Source organism: Loxodonta africana, chromosome 12 (genome assembly GCF_030014295.1).
Source record: "Loxodonta africana isolate mLoxAfr1 chromosome 12, mLoxAfr1.hap2, whole genome shotgun sequence".
NCBI lineage: Eukaryota > Metazoa > Chordata > Mammalia > Proboscidea > Elephantidae > Loxodonta > Loxodonta africana.
Genome location: NC_087353.1, coordinates 37,537,876 through 37,558,534, shown reverse-complemented (window position 1 = coordinate 37,558,534; position 20,659 = coordinate 37,537,876). Strand labels below are relative to the sequence as shown.

At 37.4% G+C, this 20,659-nt stretch overlaps 1 protein-coding gene across 4 annotated transcripts in view; it reads right to left on the bottom strand.

Annotated features, from left to right (window-relative positions):
- Positions 1-20,659, bottom strand: part of UBXN2A (UBX domain protein 2A) — a 69,217-nt gene that overhangs the window by 3,879 nt on the left and 44,679 nt on the right. For 3 of the 4 annotated variants that reach the window (XM_010591950.3, XM_064295090.1, XM_003411912.4), the window contains 3 exons: positions 13,399-13,505; positions 8,226-8,363; positions 361-519 (listed from right to left, as the gene is read on the bottom strand). In XM_010591950.3, coding sequence (XP_010590252.1) covers positions 361-519; positions 8,226-8,363; positions 13,399-13,505 — 404 coding nt within the window. Of the gene's footprint in view, positions 1-360; positions 520-5,081; positions 5,249-6,566; positions 6,622-8,225; positions 8,364-13,398; positions 13,506-20,659 lie in introns of those variants that run through there. The other variant, XR_010323557.1, reaches the window with a different exon arrangement.

The following is a 20,659-nucleotide window of genomic DNA, read 5'->3' as shown; positions in this document are numbered from 1 at the left end:
GTGGTGGAATTTAAATTGACTTCCGTTTCTTTTAATACTTCTCTGAATTTTCATTCTTTTTCTACAATTAACAAAAGATATACATAATGCTAAAGCATGATTTAAAAAATACTCAAATCATATAAAAATTACATTAATTAAAACAGAAAAACTAATCAATTGATTAGTAAAATGATTATCCATGAAACAGACCGAAATATTTCATTATTATCCAAAAATTTCCATTGCCTTGATATATTACATTTAGAAAATTGTTTATTAAAATCTTTGGTTAGTTCTTAAAAATAACTGTTGATTGAACTAAAGAGAAGAAATTTAAACTTGGAAAAAATCAGATAAATATTGAAACGGAAAACTCACCTTTGAGAAACGTTAAATTTCTGGACAATCCTTTTCCCGTTGGCTAACCAGATCTGTATGTTAGTGATGGGCTCCAGGTTGTTTAACGGAACAGAAGACAGATGGTTTTTATTCTCAACTTCAATACTCTTTGCTTTAGAAACAATTTTTGGTGTGGCACTAAGAAAACCCAAAAAACACAGGCACATGGTTTTCCACTGAGCAGAACTTTATCACTGAACAATTACTATAAAAATTCTACATTAAGTACACTCAGCAACTAACAACAATAGCAACAGCTTTAGGGAGACTTTTGTAAATTATAAACTTGTGTGCTGGAATCTGAAAAAAAAAAAAAAACTCATTCAAAGTAAAACTGAGAAACGTAAATACAAATTTTGTAAATACAAAATATAGATGAAAAGGGAGCTGTTAAAAAGCAAAAAAGGAATTTTATCCTCGATCTATCATAACAGTACAGACAGCTAAAGTCTTTCCGATGTTACTGGATACCAAGTAAATGAAGGTTAAGCACTTTATAGCCATTTGTCTTACTAAATATTTACAACCTAATAAAAAAGGGTCAGTGTCAGCCCTGACTTGAGGCTTATGGATGCCAGTTTCTTTATCACCAGGAGCCCTGATGGCGCTACATTAAGTGCTTAGCTGTTAACCAGAAGGCTGACGGTTCATACCCATCCACTGGTTCTGTGGGAGAAAGACCTGGCAATCCGCTTCCATGAAGATTATAGCCTAGAAAACTCTGCCGGGCACGTTAAAAACCTAAATGTGTAGAGAAATGCCAAAAATTACTGTAACAGAATATATTTACTGTGAGTAGATACGAGTTGAATTGGGCAGTGTTAGCCCAATGGTATCAGAAAGGCTCTCCAAAGAGGAGATGGTGAAAATAGGTTATACATGCAGGGTCCAGGCAGAACAGTCTCCTGAAAACCCAAAACAACCAAACCCATAGCCCTTGAGTCGATGTGACCCTACAGGACACAGTAGAACTGCCCCACAGGGTTTTTAAGGCTGTAAATCTTTATGGAAGCAGACTGCCACATCTTTACCCAGCAGAGCTGCCAGTGGGTTCAAACTGCTGACCTTTTGGTTAGTTGCCAAGCATTTAACCACTGTGTAGCCAAGGATCCTAAAACAAAACCCACTGCTGTCCAGTTGCTTTTGACTCATAGTGACCCTATAGGACAGAGAACTGCCCCCCTACAGTTTCCAAGGAGCGGCTGGTAGATTGAACTGCCAACCTGTTGGTCAGCAGTCAGAGCTATTAACTGCCCCAGCAGGGCTCCAAGAATCCTAAAGACAAAAACCAAACCAACTGCTTATAGGTCACTGTAAATTCCTTTCATGTTGGTTTCTCAGGAGATAAGAGTCAGAGCACATGTAGGCTTCAGGGTCAGTCAGTTGTAAAAACAGTCGTTAAGGACATGCTATATATCCTAAAACACAGCTTCCAGAAAGACCCTGGAGTTCTTGTTTCTCAACACTGACTGCACATAGATAATTCAACAACAACAACATCTGCTTGGTCAAAGAGTACCTTCAAGAATGAGCTGAAGGGTTCCTTACCCTGTTGCCATTTTTCTACTGATGTACTCTTTGCTAGTCTAACCTTAAACATCAGTTACTCCTTACTTTCATGATGGCAATTATAAATTACTCCAATTTATTTGACTCTTACTGCTATTACAATGGCAGCAAAACAAAGGCAAGGAAGCACTGTCTTATCACTTTTATGCCTAACATGCCAAGGTGCCCTTGATAAATACTTGTTAAGTAAAATTTTAAAAATGAAACAACTTTCAAACTCTGTGTTTTCATTAACACTGCTTTCCAAAAATAGCTGTATAACCCTTACAATATGCCATGGTCTAATAAAGAACTGCCCAGTTCTCCATACTTCTCTCATCTACTCAGCCTTCCTGTTTCACTGCTGACAGTATCCCAACTTCCCTCTCCCATGTCTATTACACATAATTAGTATAATACTATGTCATTCCATATTTTCACGATATCTGTTAATAAAAAATCTTCAATAGATGTTAAAGGAATGACAGAAATAGAAGATCACTGTTTGGTAATCTAGTGAAATAACCAGAGCCCTGGTGATGCAGTGGCTAAGCACTTGCCGCTAACTGAAAGATCTGTGGTTTGAACCCACCAGCAACTCAGTAGGACAAAAGACGTGGTAATCTGGTCCTGTGTACATTAAAAAAAAAGCCTAAGAAACCCTTTGGGGCAGTTCTACTCTGTCCTATAAGGTCACTATGAGCTGGAATCGACTACAGGACACACAACAACAAGAATGAAATAATTGATTCAGGCAAGGATCATCACATTTAAAGCAATTAAGTAACAGGCTGAGGTGAACTGAATGTTCTTATGGTGCCAAAGTATCACCTCACTTGCTGGCTGCATAGGGAAAAACATAACTTTATAACAAAGAGATCTGGCCATTACTGTGCTAAACCAGTGATTCTTTGCATTATTCATCTGGGGCAAGAGTTATTATGTGCCTGTTGACGTATGAGTCGGAATCAACGCGATGGCAACAGGTCTGGGTTTTTTTTTTTTTGGTTTTGATATGATACAACATGAAGTACACATTTTCTTCTATGATTTATTCTTGTCAAAAATGTTAAATATAAACATGTCTTTTTATTTAATTTCTAGTTTACTGATATACCAGAAAAAGAGAAAAAAGCTACATAACAAATGTGGAAGGCATTTGACCTAACAAGTTTAAAAACAACAAAAAGTCCATGTCATGGGGTAGAGGGGGCAAAACCAAAAACCAAATCCACTGCCACCCCAGCTCATAGTGGCCCTATCTGACAAAGCAGCCCTGTTCCAAGGCTGTAATCTTTGCAGAAGCAGACTGCCACATCTTTCTCCCTTGGAGCAGCTCGTGGGTTTGAACAGCCAACGTTTCGGTTAGTAGCTGAGCACTTCAACCACTGCACCACCAGGGCTCCAAAGGGGGCAATGGAGGACTATTCTAGATTAAAAGAGATTTAAGAGACATGACAATAGCACTGCAATTGTAAAAGATATTTCGGGAAAATTTAACTGTACTGAGTACTAATACTAGGGAATTGTTGGTTCTGTTAAAAAAAAAAAAAAAAAAACCCAACAATTCCCTAGTATTAGTATGATAAATAGTATAATGGTAACATGGAAAAGTATCCTTACTTTTTAGAGATACATACAAAGTATTTAGGGATGAAATGTCATAATATCTGCAATTTACACTTCAGCCAAACAAACAAATGAAAAACCGTGGCACAAATGTGGGCAATTGCTGAATTCAGGTGACAGGTATCTATTTGGGTTTTATTGTATTATCTCTACTTTCCTGTATGTTTGAAAATTTTTTAAATACAAAGTTAAAAAGTCTTCAGTGGGTTCCATTACTCACAGAAAAATTACTCATAAAAATTTCTTAGCAAGGTTTTCAAGGACAGAGTTAGAAACCTGGATCCTAGTTCTGGATTTATTCCTAACTAGCTTCCGTTTCATCAACCATATTAATATCTATACTGTGCCCCACACTGCGCTATGAGCTGAGGATACACAAATGCAGAGACCTGTGCTTACTCTGAAAGTGCTTACTTACAGTGAAGCGTGGAGATAAATATTCAAGTTATTTGTCTACTTAGCATAAACCACAATTTGTTAACTTTATTCTGATTTGGTACTGGTTTAATTTTTCTCATTAGGCTACAACTTCATGATGGCAGGGATCAAGTCTAGTTTGTTAATTACTATATCCAATGCCTAACATAGTGTTTGGCACATGTAAATAGGCAATTAATAAATACTAAATAAGTGAGTGAATTAAAATACCAAAAATATATTGTCAGCAATGGGGTAAGGCTTTTCAGAAAGGTAGTCCTTGGGTAGCACAAATGGTTAAGTGCTAGACTGCCTCAAAGGTTGGGCTTCGAGCCCCTCTAGAAGAACCTTGGAAGACAGGCCTGGAAATCTGCTCTGAAAGGTCACAAGCCTTGAAAACATACAGAGCAGCTCTACTCTGCATACCTGGGGTTGCTGCTAGGGCAACTAACAACTGCTGTGACTTAAAAGCACAGCAGTCTGTCAGATGGACAAACAGGAAGTACCTAACACCGTGCCTCACAAATAGTGGCACTTAAAATGTTTACTGAGTCACTTTATACATCCACCACTGCATTATAAATTTTTCCGTCAGTAAGTTTTCCAGATGGTCTCTTTACATACCAAAGATGAGAATCTTTCTTAAAGAATTATAAAACATAATTTAGTTGCTTACATGAGTATTAGTTATACTGTCAATAAGATGATACCCTTAAAAGTAATTTAGGCAATTTAGACTCATACATAAACAGCCTCCCTTCTGTTTCTGATCTGCTGGTTCTAATCTGCAGTGGGGTGAAAAAACAAGTACCTAAATTGAGTGAAAAATTAAAGCAATTCTTAATGAAGGCCAAAATGGCTGCTCAAAGAACAAAGTACATGGGCTTTAGTGCATAATCTCTGGGCTTCTCTGAGCTAGTTTTTCTTTATTTTTGTAATCTTGACAGTTGCAGTGCTTTGCTACATCACCCTGAGAGTAAGATATTGTTTCCCTATAATAAAAAAAAAAAAAAATTTTTTTTTCCCTGTCATACTTTAGAAAAATAGAAGAAATTTTATACAGATATTTTACAGGAGCCTAAAAAGTAAGCAAATTTTAAACTTACAAAACCCCAATTCAGTCTGGGAACCACGGTTTCAAGGGACATCTAGGTCAACTGGCATAACAAAGTTTATTAAGAAAACGTTCTGCATCCCACTTTAGTGATTGGCGCCTGGGGTCTTAAAAGCTAGCAAGCAGCCATCTACGATGCATCAACTGGTCCCAACCTACCTGGAACAAAAGAGAATGAAGAACACCAAAGACACAAGGAAAATATGAGCCCAACAGACAGAACAGGGCCATGTAAACAAAAGACTCCATTAGCTTGAGACCAGAAGAACTAGATAGTGCCCGGCTACTACCAATGATTCCCCTAACAGGGAACACAACAGACAGTCCCTGATGAAGCACAAAAAAAGCGGAGTGCAGAATTCAAATTCTAGTAGAAAGACCAGACTGACTGAGACTAGAGGGACCTCAGAGGACATGACCCCTAGACTCTCTGTTAGTCCAAAACTGAAAACCATTCCTGAAGCCAACTCCTCAGACAAAGATTAGACTGGACTATAAGACATAAAATGATACTGGTGAGGAGTGTGTTTCTTAGCTCAAGTAGACGTATGAGCCTAAGTGAGCAGCTCCTGTCCGGAGGCGAGATGAGAAGGCAGAGGCGGACAGGAGCTGGCTGAATGGCCAAGGGAAATACAGGGTGGAGAGAAGGAGAGTGCGGTCATATCGTAGGGAGAACAACTAGGGTCACATAACAACGTGTGTTAAGTTTTTGTACGAGAAACTGGACTGTAAACTTTCACTTAAAGCGAAATAAAAAACAAAACAAAAAACCCAAATTCAGTAAAGAGCTCTAAAATGCCAATCCAATTGTCACATATTACTAAAGTGTATTATTAAGGTTTATGTTATATTAGTATATTGGATGAAAGCTATTTCAGTAACAAAAAGCAAAAAAATTCCAGTAAAAAGTGGTACAAGGGATAGGCTAAATAATTGGCTTTGACTAAATAATTGTGTTGGGTGGTATTGAGTGGTGAGGCACACATATACATTTAAAGGTTTGTTCTCTTTAAATTGTATTACCAGTCCTATCACTTAAACTTGATTGTAAGGTTGGAACTATGTATTTCTACATCAAGATTCCAATCAGGTTATTTCTACTCTTTTTCTCATTTCCTTAAAAATGCAAATCATCAATTATTTTCTCAGTAAACTAGCCCAAGAGAGAACACGTACAGATGCAAAAAAAAAAAAAAAAAAAAGTTCAAAATGACAACCAAGGCAAATACATACAACTATAGTATTTATTTACAATGTTTTTTAAGGCTTAAACTGTACAAAGTATTGACAAAGGTGTTTTTTTTATCAAGTTTCTTCAAATCTTCCCCAGTATTAAAATAAGATTATAGAAGTATATGAGGAATATGATTCATATCATTTTTTCTAAACCAGAATATATAATTAAAACATTAAAATTATTTTAACCTTGTATCTACCATGAATTATTAGGAATATATAAAATATAACCATAACTTACTGCGATGAGGATGTGGAGGGAAAATGTTCTTTGGTGTAACTTTAAAAGTATTATTCTGTTGTTAGAAAAATAATAATGGACACTTGTAGATTTAATTTCCTGTTCTTGATGTTTAAAACAAACAGATTAAGAGCATTTCAAAGATACATAGCTTAGGCACATATTCAGTGCTCCATAAATGTTTTCTTGAAATAAAATGGACAAGGAGTTAAATGAATCTCATCAAATCAGGTCTATTTACATATGACCTTAATTTAGTTCTTTAAAGATGGAGCTACTATAGCTTCAGTGTTGTTGTTCTCTCTCTCACACACACGGACACACACAGATACCCACATGGCATCTGGTACAATAATCACATAAATGGAATATGTCCAAGTATATGGCAGTTATTTTTACTGTCAACTATAATCGAACGGGTGATATAAAGGAAAAAATATTGTTCTAAGAGTATGTTTTTAGGTTCTCCTCTGCTTTTTACCAGCTATGTGATTTGGCCAAATCACTGAATCTTTCTGAGTTGTTTCCTCTAACAACATAAAGATATTATTATTAGTTATGTACACTCAGATGATGGTTGTAAAAATAAAATGAAATGCATATTCAAATTATTTGTAAGCTTGGAAAGTGCTACATAATTGTATTATTATTAGTATTATTCGAATACTGCTTTACAGAATAGATACTTTTATAGGGTTGATAAGTCAATGGTGACTTATCAACTTTCCCCAGGTGAAAATTTCTAAAAGAAATCACAAATTCACTACAAAGATTATTCCTTGGCTTATAAAGGAAAAGAAAAGAACTTCTTTATCATTTTGAAAGTCATATCCAGATATTTTTGTATGTATGATGAATATGTATGCACCTTGCCATTCTTGATAATTAAAATATGAGTGAGAATTCATAAAAATAAAAGTAAACCCATATCTAACATCTTTGGATATTTTGTCATGTAGCAAAATTAGACATGGTGTAACTGCAAAATGTAAAGATAATTAACAGAATTTGATGTTGATACTAACCTTATCAAGCACCTTTTTATTTTTAGTACCTCAAAATTCAGATACTGATCATAGAACAGTGTTAGAGGCATTGGTAAGTACCTACAAAATTGTTGCTGCTGTGTGCTGCTGAGTCGATTTCAACTCATAGTGACCCTATAGGACAGAGAACTGCTCCACGGGGTTTCCAAGGAGTGGCTAGTGGGTTTGAACTGCCAACCTTTTGGTTAGCAGCCAAGCTCTTAACCACTGTGCCACCAGAGCTCCATCTATAAAACAGAACCCTAATACTAAAAAACTAGCATATGTATTCAATAAAATTATTGGTAAAGCTTAAGTGGTGGGCATAAGGGCAAAAAAAAAAAAAAAAAAAAAGATATATTCATCCAATTCTGCCTATGTCCTCAATAAGCCAGACTGTTACCATGTGATAAAACCAAAAAGCTTCCATGATTTTATAGTGTAATGCCAGCATATAATAATTTACACTAAGGTAAATATGACTTAGAAGTATTCATGAAAGTTAACATAAAGAATCTCATTTCCAATGGAGAAATGCTAGGCTCTACACACAAGGTCTACATGGGTAAAATAATAATGGGTTGAATGTAACTCAAGACTCTGCTGGTGGAAAACAGCCCCTGCACCTACTCACCTTCCCAATCTGTGACCCTGTCCTGAGAAGGGCTGGAATACAGGTTTCGTTGACATACATACTTCATTTTTCTTATCTTCAACTTTAACATCCACCTCCTCTTTATCGAAAATCCCTTGTAATTCTGAAGGTAATTCCCTTGGAAGGAAAAATGAACAAAATGATGAAAATAAAGATCCCAGTATGTTTTCTCTTTCTCTGAAAAGCATATTCTGTATGCGAAATGAAGAACTGATATATAGAAACAAGAGGCATATAATAGTCCCTATACTGACAGAATTAAATTTATTTGATAGCAATAATATGATTAAATATAATTAAATAATATGAACAATACCAGAAACCCAGAACAAGTAATTTTTCAGACCATAAATTCATGCACAGCATGAGTTTTCCAGCAGTACCAAAGTCATGAAATATTTGATGACTATATACTGCTACGTTTAAACAATTTGATCATTTTTACAGGTGCCCAAATGGGACTGAAAAGTTCTACAAAAAAAATCTAGCTCTCATTTCAACTTCTGAATGAAAATAGATATTTACTCTGGAAAACAACAAATGTAAAAAATAACAAACATATCAGAATTTTAAAAAGAAATATTTTCACATTTCATCCTTCTACCAGAGAGATCAAATTAACAAAGCCAGGACTTGAGCTCTATCCAGTGCTTTGTCTAGTGTACCACAGATGCCTCTCTTTTGAACAATGGAAGCTTCCGGAGTGCATGGACTATGTCTGTTTTGCTTCCAAACATATTTCCAACCTCAGGAATAGTGTATGGTATACAGCGGGACTTGGAAAAGTATTTGTGGAATGTTATGGTCTTGTGAAGGAAAGGTCTTTTCTAATGATCACTTGAAAGTTTAGAATGTTATGGAATATATTTAAGAAATGAACTTCCATGGAGACATTAAAAATTTTAACAAATTCTCATACAATTATTTTCTGATAATAACCGAAATAATTCATTTAGTATATACTTTTTTTTATATACTTATAATTCATGTGCTTTTCTGTAAGTCATACTTCAATAAGACAGTTTAAATTTTTTTTTCTTGAAAAGTAAGTAATATATGCTTGCTCTAAAAAAAAAGACATTAAATATGTAAAAATGTGTAAACTTAGAAAGTGACTGTCCTTGTAATACCACTTTAAATTAAAAAACTTCGGTGTGGCTCTCCTAGATTTTGTGTATGCATATAGCAACTCTATATAATTATTTTACTTTCTGCCCACAGATGGGATCCATCTATACACACTATTCTGCAACCTAATTTTTTTTTTTTTAGCAATATCCCATAAATATCTTTTCTTGTTACTGTACAGTAAGCGTTGGTAAGGGAACGGAAAAACTAACTCTCACACACTGCTGGTGGGAATGTTAGGTTTGTACCTGAGAGGATAGAAAACATACGTTTACACAGAAACTTGTACACTAATGTTCATAGCAGTATTACCACAAGGGGTGAAAACTGGAAACATTCCAAGTGTCCATCAACTGACGAACAGATAAATAAAATGTGATATACACATACAATGGAATACTATTTGGCAATAAAAAGGAATTCAGTACTGATACATGGCACAGTACAGATGAAAACACACAAAAAAGAAAACACTGAATTATACACTTTAAAAGGATGAATTTTATGGTATGTTAATTACATCTCAATAAAGCTTTTATTTTAAAATATATTTAAATACAAGGATGTTGCTGTTGCTAGGTGCCTTCAAGTTGGTTCCAACTCAGCGACCCTATACACAACAGAACAAAACACTGCCCGATCGTATGCCATCCTCACAATCTTTGCTAGCTTTCAGCCCACCGTTGTAACCACTGTGTCAATCTATCTTGTCAAGGATGGGTCTTCCTCTTTTTGGCTGACCCTCTACTTTACAAAGCATGACGTCCTTTTCCAAGGACTGGTCCCTCCTGATAACATGTCAAAGTACATGAGACAAAGTCTCGCCATTCTTGCTTCTATGGAGCATTCTGGCTGTACTTCTACCAAGACAGATTTTGTTAGCTCTTCTGGCATTCAATATTCTTCACCAACATCATAATTCAAGTCAATTCTTTGGTCTTCCTTATTCAATGTCCAGTTTTCATATCCATATGAGGTGATTGAAAATACCACAGCTTGGGTCAGGTGCACCTTAGTTCTCAAAGTGACATCCTTTCTTTTTAACACTTTAAAGAGGTCTTTTGCAGATTTGCCCAGTGCAATACGTTGTTGGATTTCCTGACTGTTGCTTCCATGGGTGTTGACTGCGGATCCAAGTAAAATGAAACCCTTGACAGCTTCAACATTTTCTTTGTTTATCATGATGTTGCTTATTGGTCCAGTTGTGAGTTTTGTTTTATGGTGAGGTATAAGCAATACTGAAGGCTGTAGTCTTTGACCTTCATCAGTTAAGTTCTTTGAGTCCTCTTCGCTTTCAACAAGTAAGGTTGTGCCATCTGCGTATCACAGGTTGTTAATGAGTCTTTCTCCAATCCTGATGCTGTGTTCCTCTTGTACAGTCCAGCTTCTTGGTTTGTTTGCTCAGCATACAGATTGAGTAAGTATGATACAACCCTGACACACACCTTTCCTGATTTTAAACCATGTGGTGTCTCCTTTTTCTGTTTGAACGAATGCCACCTGGTCTATGTACAGGTTCCTTGCGGGCACGGCTTAGTATTCTGTGATCCCCATTCTTCAAAATTTTATCCATAATTTGTTATGATCCACACAGTTGAATGCCTTTGTGTAGTCAATAAAACACAGGTAAACATTTTTCTGGTATTCTCTGATTTCAGCCAAGATCATCTGACATCAGCAATGATACTGATCGTTCCACATCCTCTTCTGAATCCAGTTAGAACTTCCGGCAGTTCCTTGTCGATGGACTGTTGCAACCATTTTTGAATTATGGTCAGCAAAATTTTACTTGCACATGATATTAATGTTATTGTTCAATAATTTTCACATTCTGTTGGATCACTTTTCCTTGGAATGAGCAGAAATCTGGATTTCTTCCAGCCAGTTGGCCAGGTAGCCGTCTTCCGAATTTCTTGAGTGCTTCCAGTGTTGCATCTGTTTGTTGAAACATCTCAATTGGTATTCTGCCAATTCCTGAAGACTGGTCTTTTGCCAATGCCTTCAGTGCAGCTTGGGCTTCTTCCTTCAGTACTGCTGGATCTTGATCATGCTACCTCCCAAAATAGCTGAACGTTGACCAATTCTTTTTGGTACAGTGACTCTGTGTATTCCTTCAATCATCTTTTGATGCTCCCTGTGTAGTTCAATATTTTGCCCATAGAATCCTTCAATATTACAACTTGAGGCTTGAATTTTTCCTTCAGTTCTCTCTGCTTGAGAAATGCCGAGCATGGTCTTCCCTTTTGGTTTTCTAACTCCAGGTCTTTGTACGTTTCATTATAATACTTTACTGTCTTCTTGAGCCACCCTTTGAAATCTTCTGTTCAGCTTTACTCCATTGTTTCTTCCATTCATTTTAGCTACTCTATGTACAAGTCGCAGAGTTTCTTCTGACATTCATTTTGGTCCTTTCTTTCTTTCCTGTCTTTTTCATGACCTTTTTCTTTTTTCATGTATGATGTCCTTGATATCATCCCACAACTTGCCTGGTCTTCAGTCATGTGTTAGTCATCTAGTGCTGCTATGCTGCTATAACAGAAATACCACAAGAGGGTGACTTTAACAAAGAGAAATTGATTTTCTCACAGTAAAGTAGGCTGAAAGTCCAAATTCATGGCGTCAACTCCAAGGGAAGGCTTTTTCCCTCTCTATCAGCTCTGGAGGAAGGTCCTTGTTGAGGAGCTTCTCAGGCACAGGGACCCTGGATCCAAACGACACACCCTGCTCTGGGTGCTGCTTTCTTGGTGGTATGAGGTCCTCAACTCTCTGCGTGGATCCCTTTCATCTCTTGAGAGATAAAAGGTGGTACAGGCCACACCCCAGGGAAACTCCCTTTACCTTAGATCAGGGGGGTGACCTGAGTAAGGGTGGTGTTACAATCCCACCCTAATCCTCTCAACACAAAATGACAATCACAAAATGCAGAACATCCACACAATACTGGAAATCATGGCCTAACCAAGTTGACACATATTTTTGGGGGGACACAATTCAATCCAAGACAAGTCATTAGTGTTCAGTGTGCCAAACCCATTCTTGAAATAGTTCTAAATTCAGGTGGGATATACTCAAAGTCATACTTTGGCTCTCATGCACTTGTTTTAATTTTCTTCAGCTTCAAATATAGATTCAGGTTTTTTTTTTTTTTTGTAATTAGAAATAACCTAAATTGCCCATAATAACAAATGGTATATACAAATTATGGGTCATCATTATGATAAGATATTAGTAGGCAGATCCATTCAAATATCTCATGGTAAATTCAAATTTGTTTAAAAAAATAAACATATGCATAATACACATGAATCCAAGAACAGAAAATGCCAGAATAAGATTCACCAAAATATTAACAGTAGTTACTTCTGGGTGGGGAAATTAGAGGTGATTTTTCAAGTTCTTCTTAATATATTTTTAAAATTTCCTAGACAAAGCATATATAACTCTTAGAATCATAAAGATATAATAAACATTATAGGACACTGACTATCACTGGATTCAAAGACTCTAAAGATGTTTAAATATTAATATTCACCTGCTGCCGATAAGTCAATTCTGACTCACAGCAACCCTATAGGACAGAGGAGAACTGCCCCATACAGTTTCCAAAGAGTGGCTGGTGGATTCAAACTGCTGACCTTTTGGTTAGCACCCGTAGCTCACAACCACTGAGCCACCAGGCTCCAAAGTAACACAGCCTTGGCAAAAACTTAAACAAGGTAGAATGTGTACTATAGCACCTCACCCCAACCCCTAATATTAAATAACATAAATACGAAATTAAACTTTGATTTTAGAGTACTTGGCAAAGTGAATTAGTTTAAAATTTTGGCTGACAGGAACACAAGTTCCTAAACTGTCTTCAAAATTATAGCTGTGGCTCTTTTGAAAAAACCTATCTTATGATAATGTAAATTTAAAAAGAAGTATTATCTGTGAATGTGTGGGAATCTATGAACAACATTAAAAAAGATTTTTCCATATGAAACATGTGTAAAATATGCTTCTATTTACACAGATTACTTACCCCTTTTTGATGGAGTTCAGAAACTGCTGACTTGCACCATCAGAATAACTTCTGAAATCATCATTGACTGTGAATCCATTTTTCCATAATTTTATACTTACATCTACCTGCAAAGCAGCAAGGAACAAATACATCATTGTAATGTAATATGAGGCAGTAGATTAAAAGTATTTTAAAATTTCTCGCTATATATTTTATGCATTATTAAGAGCAACCCTTAAATGTAAAAAATAATGTATATGATACGGTTCATCATGTGTTAATATTTTAAAATAATTCATTAACAATATTTTTTAAAGGAACTCACTTGGAAACATTCTGTGCCATCTCAGAGGACACCTGAGATAAAGCCCTCTGTTCAGAACAGATTTCCCAACAGTTAGAAAGGGAGTTCGTTTGAAATGATTTGAAAGGATAAGAATAACATACTCGGGGGTGAGGGAGAGAACAATGGAAGTGGACTACAACCAATTAATTAACGGCTACTCCTTCAAGAATAAAATATCAGTACGAGGCTGTTATCAATATCGCATCTATCAATGTCTTATTGCTCACACTGTAAGAACCACATTTACTTATTCATTCAACCAGAGTAGCAAGGCAAATCACTGTAGAAACGTAGAAAGGCTTAGGAATACAGCAGAAGGCTTCAGGCTGAACACAGCAGGATTGACTGAAAAATTGTATAAGAAGATATTAAGCTCTTAGAGCCCCATTCACTGTCTCTAACATTTGTTTATTCATTCCACATATATTTATTGAGTGCCTAATATAACAGACACTACTTTAAGATGCTAGCAAAAAGCATCATAATAATAGCATATATTATTAGCATATATGTAACTACACATAACGCTATTATCATGATGATATACATATATGTTACATATATCTTAGTATGTGCTTGTTGTTGTTAGGTGCTGTCAAGCTGGTTGCATCTCACAGCAACCCATGCACAACAGAACAAAACGCTGCCTGCTCCTATACCATCCTCACAATTGTTATGCTTGAACCCACTACTGCAGCCACTGTGTCAATCCATCTTATAAAGGGTCTTCCTCTTTTTCGCTGACCCTCTACTTTACCAAGCATGATGCCCTTCTCCAGGGACTAATCCCTCCTATTATGTGCTAAAAAATGCTAGATACTGTTTAAAGGACTTGCCCTATGTAAACTTACTTACTTCTAATATCTGTATAAGGTAGGTAATTATTTTATAGATGGGGAAATAGAAACACAGAAGGTTTACTAAATCATCCCAAGTCACAAACTTTGTAAGGGATGAGGTGTGGACTTAAGCTCATGGAATGCGGTCCCAGAATTCACACTCTCAACCATTACATTATATGACCAAACAACAGGAATGGGTAAAATGGGACCTAGTAGAACTCTAAAAAGAAAAAAACAAAACTATTTTGTAAACAATGAGTAAATTACACAGAACACAAGGGAAGAACTGACCATGAAAGGCAAAGTAAGGTATAATAGAAAAAAAAAAAAAATTGAAATAAAGTATGATAGAGCCAATTCAATGAAATATAACATTCTGTAACTAAAAAAGGTTATACCTATCTTCGCGATCAAATGCAAACAGCTTCAAGATACTGTCGGTGGGAAGACACATATGAATATATGGAAGCGCGTGGTATGTGTGTAACTGTTGGCATACGTATATACATGTTTATGTATGCTGCATGTAGTTTCAAATATAAAATAAAGCACATAGAGGGCACAGTTATGGACACTTACTAGACAAAACCAAACACCTCACGGGATTGGTTTACTGGGTTTGAGGGCTTAGAACCATAGTCTCATGGAGCAACTTGGTCAAGAGGCACAATATAGTCCATTAAGACAATGTTCTACATCCTAGTTTGGTGAGTAGCATCCAGAGTCTTAAACGCTTGCAAGTAGCCATCTAAGATAAAACTATTGGTCTCCACTTGCCCAGAGTGACAAAGAAAGAAGGAAACCAAAGATTCAAAGAAGAAAATTGTCTATAGAACTAATAGTTTACACAAACAACAGCCTCACCTACCTTAAGACCAGAACTAGATGGTGCCTGGCTACCACTACTGACCGTAAGTCATATTCCTTAATAAAAAATAAAAGAAAAAGCCAGACTTACGGGACGAGTAGATTATTGCCCTGGGATACCCGTTAAACCTGGAACTCAAACCACTCCCAGAGGTCACTTTTCAGCCAAAAGACAGACTGGCTCATAAAATACAAAACATTACCCGTGAGTACTGTGCTCCTCTAAATAATCATCTAAATGAAACCAAATGGTGAACATTTTCCCTAGGCCATATAAGAACGTAAGAGGGGACAGGAAGCTAGATTAAGGGAAACAGAATAACTAGAATGGAAAGAAAGAGAATGATGATATATTATGAAAAATGTAACCAATGTCACTGGACAATATTTATAGAAATTGATAAATGAGAACCTAATTTTGCTATGTAAACTTCCACCACAAATACAAAAAAAAAAAAAAAAAAACTATCCATACAAGATCAACAGGTCAACATTCACTCTAAAGCAAAGATGAGAAGGGGAAACTAGAGTACCAGAAACCAAAACAACCAGAACCCAACTGAAAATGTTGACACACTGTGAAAAATGTAACTAATGTCACTGATAAATTTGAATAGAAATTGTCAAACGGGGACCTAATTTACTGTGTAAACTTTCACCAAAAACACAACAAAATGTTATTTTAAAAAAAAGATACCATGTAAAAATGGCATGGCGGCAGGATCTGATCTCCTCTAACTTCACAGGGGGGAAGGAGAATTAAGATCAACAGCCCAACAAGGGATAGCTAAGTCAACTGGCAAAAATAAAATCTATTAAGAAAACATTCTGCATCCCACTTTGAAGTGTGGCGTCTGGGGTCTCAAACGCTAGCAAGCCGCCATCTAAGATGCATCAATGAGTCTCAACCCACCTAGATCAAAGGAGAATGAAGAACACCAAGCTCACAAGGTAATTATGACCCCAAGAGACAGAAAGGGCTACATGAACTAGAGGCTACATCGTCCTGAGACCAGAAGAACCAGATGGTGCCCAGCCATAACCGATGACTGCCCTGACAGGGAACGCAACAGAGAACCCCTGAGGGAGCAAGAGAACAGTGGGATGCAGATCCCAAATTCTCATAAAAAGACGAGACTTAATGGTCTGACTGAGACTAGAAGGACCCCAGTGGTCAGGGTCCCCAAACCTTCTGTTGGCCCAGGACAGGAACCATTCCTGAAGCCAACTCATCAGACATGGATTGGACTGGACAATGGGTTGGAGAGAGATGCTGATAAGGAGTGAGCTACTTGCACCATGTGGACACTTGAGACTATGTTGGCATCTCTAGTCTGGAGGGGAGATGGGAGGGTAGAGGGGGTTAGAAACTGGCAAAATGGTCACGAAAGGAGAGACTGGAAGGAGGGAGCAGGCTGACTCACTGGGGGAGAGTAAATGGGAGTATGTAGTAAGAGGTATATAAGTTTGTATGTGAAACACTGAATTGATTTGTAAACTTTCACTTAAAGCACAATAAAAATTACTTAAAAAAAAAAAAAAAGATCAACAGCCCAAGGCTGATTCCTATGAAACTCCCAGCTCCACCATCTTTGTTGATTCTGACATCAACCATCCCTCTCACAGCACTCTCTACTTCTCTGCTGGGTTCAGTGATTCTTTGCAATGGCCACAAAGAACTCACAGACAATACACACAATTATGGGATTTATTAGGGAAGTAACAGTTTACGATTCAGGTTCACCAATGTTCAGGAAACAGTTCTTCCATCAGGACAGCCTTTTCTCAGCCGTGCCTGCAGGCACATCTCTCTCTGGCCCCTCAGCCTCTGCCCTACGTGGGCAAGTGTTACGAAGCTCTTTTAGCTCTGCCAACAAGTGCCCAGAGGCATGCTACTCTGCCAGTAAGCCTCAGCCCGAAGGCCCTCAGCCTTTTCGCTCCATGGGCCTGGAGGCCCACTATGCTGTCTTCTTCTGGTCGCTCATGCTGCCGTTTCTCTGCCACTGCTTTTTGTTGTCTTCAGTGTTACAGCTCTCTCTTGGTGTCCTAGTTCCAGGAACTTCTCCGCACAGAGATCCCAAGTTCAAAGGATGCAGTCCATTCTTGGTTCTTCTTCCTTGGCAGTAGTGAGATCCTCTCTCTGCTCTGGAATTGGCTCTCTTTTTAAGCCTAGCAAATGGCAAAAATGACCGATTGATCTCCTTGGTGGGCCATAATTACCTTATTTGCACAGTCCCACCCAATCACTTGGGTGGGATTTACAAGACCATGGTGAGGAAGGCCACACAAAAGCGAACCATTGCACCACATACTGTTAGTGAAAAAATACATGATTCCTTTGGGTGTGTGTGTACAGATGTGCAAAGATGTGTATTTTTAATGATGCCTCTATTCATACATGTTTGAATAAGCACAGAAAATTTCTGGAAAGATACTCAAAAACTGTTAATAGTAGTTATCCCCGGGGAAAGGGATTAGTGGTCTGGGATGGGGAGATTTACTTTTCATTACATATACCTCTGCATTATCAAAAAATTATCTATATATATTACATATACACACGCACAAACACAAACACACACATACACACTTGGGGAGCCCTGGTGGCATAGCAGTTAAGAGCTCAGCTGCTAAACAAAAGGTTGACAGTTCAAATCCACCAGCCACTCCCCTGGAAACCCTACGGGGCAGTTCTAATCTGTCCTATAGGGTTGCTATGAGTCGGAACTGACTCGATGGCACCTGACAACAGCAGCAACATACATATTTGTTATCGTGGTAAGTATACAGTAAGAAAACATTTGCCATTTCAACAATGTTCACATGTACAGCTCAGTGACATTAAGTATGTTAAGTATCATGTTGTTCAACTATTACCACTAAGAATTTTTTAACAAGTGCATTTATTACTTTCATAACCCAAAAATAGCCCACACTTTTCAGTAGACTACATTATTGTGCTACCTCTGGTGGGAGTATACATTCATACATTCTTATGCCATTGAAGTTGGGCTTCCATGTGACATGGTTTGGAACTGTTCACATGACATGCGAACAACTAGGATATATAAGAGTCTCTTAAGAGTTCTGCATGTTTCTACCAGCTCTCTTTCTCTTTCCCTTCTGCTGTAAGAATGGCATGTCCCAAAGAAGAACTGCTCCTTCAGTTTGGATCCTAGAATGACAAAGTCACGTGGAGAAGAGTCAAGTAGGGCTAGGCACAGGCCAGTCAACCTGCTGCTACCAACACATAATATGTAAGAAAAATAAACCATTATTGTTGTAAGTCTCTGAGATTTACTGGGGACACATGTTTAAAAATAAGTGCCATATATTAAGAGTCTCAAGGGTAAGGATGGCCTCATTACTATTTTTTTAAAATAATTTGTAAAATCTAGATCAGTGATTCTTTTTTTTAATAATTTTTATTGTGCTTTAAGTGAAAGTTTACAAATCAAGTCAGTCTCTCACACAAAAACCCATATACACCTTGCTACACATTCCCAATTACTCTACCCCTAATGAGACAGCCCGCTCTCTCCCTCCACTCTCTCTTTTCGTGTCCATTTCACTAGCTTCTAACCCCTTCCACCCTCTCATTTCCCCTCCAGGCAGGAGATACCAACATAGTCTCAAGTGTCCATATGATCCAAGAAGCTCACTCCTCACCAGCATTCCTCTCCAACCCATTGTCCAGTCCAATGCATGTCTGAAGAGTTGGCTTCGGGAATGGTTCCTGTCCTGGGCCAACAGAAGGTCTGGGGGCCATGACCACTGGGGTCCTTCTAGTCTCAGTCAGACCATTAAGCCTAGATCAGTGATTCTTAACTGAGGATATAAATCACAATCACCTGCAATTGTTCAGTTTAGAAATAGAGATGTACCCGTCTGTTAAATAAGACAGAATAAACACAAGATGAGAAAATTGGTCAGACAGCAAGTAGGAAGTTAGACATTGGAGGAAAAGTAAATAACAAAAAAATGTATGGCCACAAAGAGTCTTGAAAAGTGTTAAGTAGAAAGGATTTTTTAAATACTTTTTCTTTCCATTATAAAAGTAATATATATTTAATAAAGATTAGAGTGCAAAATGATTAAAAATAAAAAAACAAAAGCTGCTCTCCACTTTTATTTTCCTTCATTGATAAAAAAAATCTAAGAGTACTGATGTAAAATAAAGTAAAGGTAAACATTTCGCCAATTCTAGGCTTCCAATCACAATTCCTAGATGGGATTTTTAATTAACTGTCAAAATGTTAATCAATACCTTACTCTGTTTACTTTTAGACTTTTTAAATGCATTTTAAAAAGGTACAGCTGGAATCAAAATGCTTTTGTGATGTTATTTTCTTAACAGATATTTTTCCATATTACGACTTAATCTTTACAATCACAATTTTTAATGATTATGTAGTAGTCCGTCAAATTGATAGATGATAGTTTAAACATTAATTTATGGCTGAGTATTTAAGTTACATCCAACTTAATATTGCTTCAAAGAACAGATTTGTTTACAACATAACTGAGTAGAACAGCAGTTCTCAAATTTATACTCTCAAAACTTATTCAGAACCCTGCACTAATAAGCAAGGGGCATGGTGGGCTAATCCCACTTTTATTGCTGTGTTGTAAGGATCAGCACAAATCCAATTCCCAGCTGGAAATGCATCCAGACTTCGCCTTTCCACTGGTCCTGTCCTTGCTGCCAGCCATCGAAGGGGCACTTCTTCTTCCCTGGTTGTTTGGGGAAAAGTTACCTCATCCCTGGCCACCCTGGGACAAGTCGAAACATACACGTTAGAAGGACTCTATCCTTCATTATCAACTGCCAGTGCAGCCTTTCTCTGTCACCCAGCCACCCAGAGCTGGGTCTTCACAAAGTGACTGCCTGTACAGCCTTTCCCTAAGCACCAGCCACCCAGAGCTGGGTCTTCACAAGTAAAGCCTCTGTCCTTAAAAGCACCTGCACAGCCCTCCTCTGAAGCAGCCATCCCAAGCTAAATCAGAGTCTTACCGCCTCTTGTAGGTTCGTTAATTCTATAGAATAGCTCACAAAATTCACAGAGACTATTACCTATACTTATAGTTGCCCATTTATTATAACCAGAAAGGATACAAATGAAGGGACATATCAGACTTGGTCCAAGAGAAGTCCAGGCATTAGGCCGTCATTGTCCACAGGGATGTGCCACCCTCTCCCATGCATGGATGTTCTTGCCAATCC